At 39.0% G+C, this 7,449-nt stretch overlaps 1 protein-coding gene across 1 annotated transcript in view; it reads right to left on the bottom strand.

The window, feature by feature from the left end:
- Window positions 1–1,432: 1,432 nt before the first annotated feature.
- LOC122561887 (semaphorin-3E-like) overlaps window positions 1,433–7,449 on the bottom strand; it is a 309,586-nt gene continuing 303,569 nt past the window's right edge. Inside the window, exon 17 of the mRNA XM_043714219.1 lies at window positions 1,433–2,350. Coding sequence (XP_043570154.1) covers window positions 1,892–2,350 — 459 coding nt within the window. The 3' untranslated portion in view covers window positions 1,433–1,891. The remainder of the gene's footprint in view (window positions 2,351–7,449) is intronic.

Genomic DNA, 7,449 nt, shown 5'->3' with positions numbered 1-7,449 from the left:
AAAACTGAATCAAGTGCAGGGATCAGCAATGATACTCTGATCAGTCATTATACTTGCAGTATGCTCTAAACTCCTAAATTGTACTGAAGCAAGTTTTTCATAATTTTAAAGATCTCTATTATGTCTGTTCTTAGTCTTTTATGTTCTGAAGCCCATTGAAGTTGCCCTGATAGTTTTATCTCTTTAGTCCTGGGTTCATCGTCTTTTGCTTTTATTCTTCTAGATGTTGAAAGTCATGCATGTGGAGTATGCTTTCAATCTAAGGTCCTGCAAAAGCTTAAAAAAACTTCTCAGCTTTCGAACTTTACTCCTTCAGAAATTGGTGAATGCACTGCAACAAGTATTTAATATGTGTATTAACATAAAAGCCACTTGTTAAAATATCACAACATTTTGGGGAAACAAGAAGTTGGGATAATAATGGGACAGTGGGATTTGGGTATGTAATTAGTACGTGAACAGGAAGTTGGGATAATAATGGGACAGTGGGATTTGGGTATGTAATTAGTACGTGAACAGGAGTCACAGTGTAGAGGTAAATGCAGGCTGGGGAGAAAAAGGCAGTTAAAATCCTTATGGGTCAGGATTAAGATTTTTATTTCTTCTTGGTTTACAGAAGTAATCTGGCTTTGGGAATAGGGAGTATAATTTCAATGTTTGAGATTTATGGACTAGTCATGTGATAAATAGAGAGCCTTTTAGCAATTGTTTACATAGACACCGGCGAAATAAGCAAAATCACGGCTGAGGTTATTTAATAAGAATTGATACACCCTGCAGTTAAAAAAAACATTTCACATGTCCTGCATTTGCTCGTAACTCTCAAATCAATTTCAAATATCTGAACTTTCAAAAATCTAAAGAACATGGTCTTCATTGTAATCTCACTTTAACAAGATATTTTCCTGTCTCTCTTATAATGACCCTAGTTGTGTTTTTAAAAAAAGGAAACATGTAAAGCGTTCAGATTTTACTGAAAAGGAATGAAGTGACAAACTATCATCTTTCCCCAGCTGATTTTATAAATGATTCTAAGTTTCAACTGGTATTATGCAATTAAAAATTAAAGTACGATTATTTTTGGATGTAAGCATTGACAACTGGCAATCTGTATTATGGTAATTAGTTCTTAATCATCAAATAAAGCTGCAGGGTTAATGGAAGGTCAAAACCTTTCTTTTCACTTGCTTTTCACTCTAATTGAACATGTTAAAATGTTGAATGATACTAAAGTTTGCATTAAAATCTGTATTCAGTTAGGTATCTTAGTTAACAAAAGTGCTACTTTTTGTGAAATTAATTTCTGAGAAAACTTTTGTTGCCACAGAAAACCCAAAGTATTGTGAATCATTTTCATTATGATGCTTCCACAAGCTAGTGATCTCATGGATTTCAATGACATTTATGTCAACAACCAAACAAACATTTGCCATATTGTCACAGAGATAATTTAATGATTCTGCTCAGACAACAATCTATCCACAGGTTTAATTAAAGAAAAACCTTAAACAATTGGGGAATGAACAATAACAGCATCATGGAAAAGATAACTATGCAAACTACTCAGGGTTAATTGAAATGCTCTGTGGAATTATATACAACAATGGTCTTGAATTTTAAGAAGCATGTTAATCCTTAAAGTACACATTCTGTGATGTTACAAGAACTGTTACCAACAACAGTGACACACACATGAGTGTGCATACACACACACACCTATGTGCACATGGAGTAAATGAAAGCTTAATATTCAAGTCCAATTATGTCAAATAGGTCACCTGTTGTGCATCTTGTAGACAGGAGATACGTTTGTTAAAACATTTCTTTGACATTTTTATCACAATTGTATCATTTTTTTGTAAAAGAGACTCAGATGTTTCTGTTTCTCCTTTCATGTATCTAAGGCATGCCTTGGTGCTCGACGATGTTCTGTCTGACTTCGAGTTTTCACTTTTCTCTCCTGTACGCTGCTGTACTTCCATTTGCTGCCTGCCACTTTGCTTTTCTTTCTCTTCTTTTCAATGCACCACACTTTCTGGCAGTACTCCTCCACCCTCTGGAAGTTATTGTAACCTATTAGCTGGAGAAATTCCTTGTACCATGGCCTGCTTCCCTGATGGCTCCCAAATTGCACTGTGCATGGTATTTTGTGAGGTCTCTCCTCTCCTTCAGTCTTGTGAAACATACTGTCTATTTGCTCCTCTACCAAAACATCCAGTTTGATTTTTGTCACTATCTGAGTGAAGCCGTGTTCTCTTGCCTTGCAGATGTATGTTCCAGCATCCATTCTGTGAAGTTTGAGGAAGAGCAATCCCAGCTCAGTTTTAATCACCCGATCGTCAGTTTTGATCTATAAGAGGATGATAACAAGAAAGTCCTAGAACTAGAGTTTTGCCTGGTCCCAGTTGATAATGTTTATATTTCTATACATTTCTACTCTGTTACCAAGCTGAGGGAAACAAACAGATTCTATATTGAGATACCAGAAATTTTTCTTTCTGTCTCTGTCTAATTTACATACTCACACAGTGAGTTTAATAACATGCAGATTGCAATACCTGACAATGGAATGTTCAATATCAACCATCGACTCCTTTATTAAAATACTGGAAAAGGAATGTAATGTAAATATGCTCAGTTTCAGTTGACTAATAATTAGTAGATCTAAACTGAAGTACTATCATAAGGTTTTTAGACCATTTTATATGGTTTAAATGTTCTCAGCAAGTATATGAACTCAAATGATTCTTGACAGAAATGGAAATGTTTGAGTGCTACCACTTTATTCTTAGACCTTGAGGCAGGGAGCACTCAACATCTGAATCAGTGTACTGATGCCGGTCACTCACAGAGAACTCAGAATTTAGCACGGTGAGCACATGGTTCAGTCAGGCTTGGACTCTTAATGATAGCCTCTCCATTCTAAAGGAATACTGCAATTGTTACAGAGAAGCTGCAGAGCTCTGCCTGTCTGTGGACAAAGTGTAACAGGGAGGCATTATGGAGGAGCAGAAAGTGTGAGGTTTTACTGGTGTGGAGCTGGAGGCATTAGGTCAAGGTGGGAACAGGGAGAGAAGTAATGTTCCTGCAGCACTGCAGAGGGTGACTTTTCAGTGAAAGCAGACAGTCAGTCCTCATGGCTGGTGGTGTGTGGAACATAAAATATTATATTGAGACAGTCAGTATTTTCATCTACATCAGGATTGAAGCTTCCATTAAAGAAAGAATTGCATGACTTTATTGTCCTGTTCTGAAAAATCTTCGTCTTTCCATGCCTCCCTTTGACCAACCACAGCTTCATGACTCCATGCCTCCCCCTGACCAACCATATTTTCATCATCCCATGCCTCCCTTTGACCAACCACAATCAGTTATTGGTTTATGAGGAAGTCAAAACTCAGTGAAGTACAGTACATCAGGTTACAGTCCTTTTGTAAGAACATTTCAGTTCCAGAATTCAGGCTAGTTTTTCATGAATGTGATAAAAATATAGATATGGTTATAAGCAATACTTAAAATGTATACAATATTACCATCAGTTAACAATGAGAGCGCAAGAATGCATTATTTAAAAGGGAGAGAGATTGCAGGACTCTGAGGTATGAGGGATCTGGGTTCCCTGGTACATAAATCACAGAACCTTCATTTGTAGGTGCAGCTGTGATTGAGAAGGCAAATGAAGTGCAGTTGTTTATTATAAAGGTAATGGAATATAAAAGTTAGGATGACTTGCTACAGTTGCTGAAAGAAATGGCAGAAATTATAATAGATGTGTTAGTGATAATTTACCAAAATTCACTAGACTGGAGGACAGCGAATGTCACACTGCTGTTTAAAAAAAGGGTGTAGGCAGAAGGCAGGTAACTATAGGCCGGTTCCTCTCTAGTAACATCTCTAGTCGAGAAAATACTGGAGGCTATCATTAAAGAAGAAATAGTGAGACATCTGGATGGAAAGTGTTCCATCAGGCAGGCACAGTGTGGATTCAGGAAGAGATGGTCGTGTTTGACAAACTTACTGGAATTGTTTGAGAATGTAACAACTGTGGTGGGTGGAGGGGAACAGGTGGATATAGTATATTTGGATTTCCAGAAGGTGTTCGAGAAGGTGCCGCATAAAAGACTCATCCATAAGGTAAGAATGCATGGAGTTGTGAGGAATGTACTAGCACGGACAGAGGACTGGTTAACCAATAGAAAGAAGATAGTTGGAATAAATGGGTGTTTCTCTGGTTGGAGATCAGTGGTGAGTGGGGTGCCGCAGGGTTTGGTGTTGGGCCCACAACTGTTCACGATATATATAGATGATTTGGAAGAGGCAACTGAGTGAAATGTTTCCAAGTTTGTTGATGACACTAAATTAAGTGGAAAACAAATTGTGCAAAGGATGTGGAGAGTCTGCAGAGAGATTTTCATAGGTTAAGTCAGTGGGCAATGGTCTGACACATGGAGTACAATGTTGGTAAATGTGAGGTTATCCACTTTGGAAGTAAATATACTAGGTCAGAGTATTATTTAAATGGTGAAAGATTACAGCATGCTGTTGTGCAGAGGGACTTACATGAATTGTTAATAGCTGATTTGCAGGTGCAACAGGTAATCAAGGCAAATGGAATATTGGCTTTCATTGCTAAAGGGATTGAATTTAAGAGCAGGGAGGTTCTGCTGCAATTGTACAAGGTGTTGGTGAGGTCGCACCTGGAGTATTGTGCACAGTTCTGGTCTCCTGACTTAAAGAAGGATATACTGGCTTTGAAGGCAGAGCAGAGGAGGTTTACCAGATTGATTGATTCCTGACATGCGGGGGTTACCCTATGAGGAGAGGTTGAGCTGCCTGGGACTGTACTCAGTAGAATTTAAAAGAATGAGAGAGGATCTTATAAAATTATGAAAGAGATAGATAAGGCAGAGGCAGACAAGTGGTTTCTGCTGGTGAGTGAGACTATGACAAGGGGAAATGGCCTCAAGATTAGGGAGAGTAGATTTCGGACAGAGATGAGGAGGAACTGCTTTTCCCAGACAGTAGTGAATCGATAGAATTCAAGGAAGCAGCAGATGCAGCTTTATTAAATATATTCAAGACACAGTTGGATGGGTTTTTGCATGGCAGGGGAATTAAGGGTTATGAGGAGCTGAGGTGATTGACAGGTCAGCCATGATCTTAATGGAGGAGCAAGCTTGCCAAGTCAAATGGCCTACTTCTGCCTCTATTATTATGAAAGTTGCACAGAGCATTACTGAGACCACATCTGGATTACTGTGTACAGTTATGGTCTCCTTATTTAAGAAAAAAATATAAAAACATTAGAAACAATTCAAGGTTCACACAATTGATCCCTGGGGTGAGGGAGCGATCTTATGAGTAAAGATTCTACAGGGAGCTCCAGTATCCACTAGGATTGATAGCAATGAGAGGTGACCTAATTTAGACATACAAGATCCTGAGGGGACTTGTAAGAGTGGACCAGTAATGACTGTAATGAGATCAGCCAGGTGAACCTCAGAGAACATGAATTCCTTGACCTGGGCTGTTAATCTAGTCCAATCAGGGATCCCTGGCTGACAGATATAAACAGGAGGGTCAGACATCTTGCTCATGCTGAGACAGTTAGATCAATGTCAAGGACTCTCCACATGTAAATAAAGGATGGCTTGGTGATGGGATATCAGCAGATCCTGAAAGGGTGTTTCTCTGTGGGATGGATTAGAACAATGATACACACCTTCAAAATAAAGGTATTTCATTTAGGATAGAGATAGGAAGAATATTTTCTCTCTCAGAGGGTCATGAGTCTGTGGAACCCTCCCAGAGAGTAGTAGATGAGTTTTCACTGAAAATTTTGAAGTCAGAGGTGAATAGATTCCAGACTAAAATGGGAGTCAAAGGTTACCAGAAGTTACCAAAAAGCCTCTGTCAATCCACTCTATCTATGCCTCTATGAAGGATCTGATATTATAATCTTTTGTGAAATTAGTGCAGCATTTGATAAAGATCCCCATGGTAGGCTCATTCAGAAACTAAAGAGGTCCCCAACTGATCCCTGTGGAACACCACTGGTCACCAAGTTCCAGGATGAACACTTTCCATCTATCACCACCCTCTGTCTTCTATGTGCCAGTCAATTCGAAATCCAGACAGACAGGTTTCCCTGTATCCCATGCCTCCTCACTTTCTGAATGAGCCTACCATGGGGAATCTTATCAAATGCTACACAAGGCATGCCCACCAGTCCAAGCAGCATTGTAGTAAATCTCCTGTGCACCCTCTCAAAAGTTTCCACATCCTTCCTATAATGAGGTGACCAGAACTGAGCACAATATTCCAAGTGTGGTCTAATCAAGGCTCTGTAGAGCTGCACCTTAAGTTTGCAGCTCTTAAACTCAATTCCCCTGCTAATGGAAGCCAACACAACATACACCTTCTTAACAACCCTGTCCACCTGGGTGGCATGTACCTCAAGATCCCAGTGTTCCTCCACACTGCCAAGTATCCTGCCATTAACCCTTTATTCTGCATTAAATTCAACTTTCCAAAGTGAATCATTTCACACTTTTCCAGATTGAACTCCATCTGCCACTTATCAGCCCAGCGCTGCATCCTGTCAACATCTTGTTGCAACTTGTAACAGTCCTCCACACTATCCACAACACCATCAACCTTCATGTCATCGGTAAACTTACTAACCCACCCTTCTCACTTCCTCAAAGTCATTTATAAAAATCACAAAGAGCAGAGGTCCCAGAACTGATCTCTGTGGAACACCAGTGGTCACCAAGCTCGAGGCTGAATACTTTTCATCGACCACCACCCTCTGTCATCTATGGGCCAGCCACTTCTATATCCAGACAAACAGATTTCCCTGTATCCCATGCTCCTTACTTTTGAATAAGCCTACCATGGGGAACCTTACTTGCTACATTCATATAGCAAAATATTATAATATCAGATCCTCCATTAAAGAAACTAATCAACTGTCCCGTTGATGAGACCACACCAAAGAGCTCCTCAATATTGAATATTTACAATAACCAGCAAATGAAAAGCTAAAACTAAAATGCAAATAATGCAAGTTCAGACATTTAATTGTAGAGTCGACTTTTAAAAAAAAACTTGGCTGGACTTTGTTTTTATGTCTATGATCTTTCATTTCAAAATGACAGGTTAATATACAATCTATTTATAGGTTAGTATTATAATCAAACATGCTTAACAATCTATGACTTCATTTATTAAAATGTGATGTCAGAGACACTGGATTGTACTGAAAGATATTTTTGATATAAATGCCCAGGCACCCAAACATAAGGATAAAAATTAAGCCAACTATAAATAACAAAAGTCTTGGAAATAATCACATCAATATCAGTATGAACCAAAACCAAAGTGAATATAAGGGCCTGACAGCAGCATGAACTGCCCAGCTCAGAGCAGTCAATGGTACCAGCAAAC

Source organism: Chiloscyllium plagiosum, chromosome 23, assembly GCF_004010195.1.
Source record: "Chiloscyllium plagiosum isolate BGI_BamShark_2017 chromosome 23, ASM401019v2, whole genome shotgun sequence".
Classification (NCBI taxonomy): Eukaryota; Metazoa; Chordata; class Chondrichthyes; order Orectolobiformes; family Hemiscylliidae; genus Chiloscyllium; species Chiloscyllium plagiosum.
Note: the sequence above shows the minus strand (reverse complement) of the source record. Positions and strands in the feature narration are given on the sequence as shown.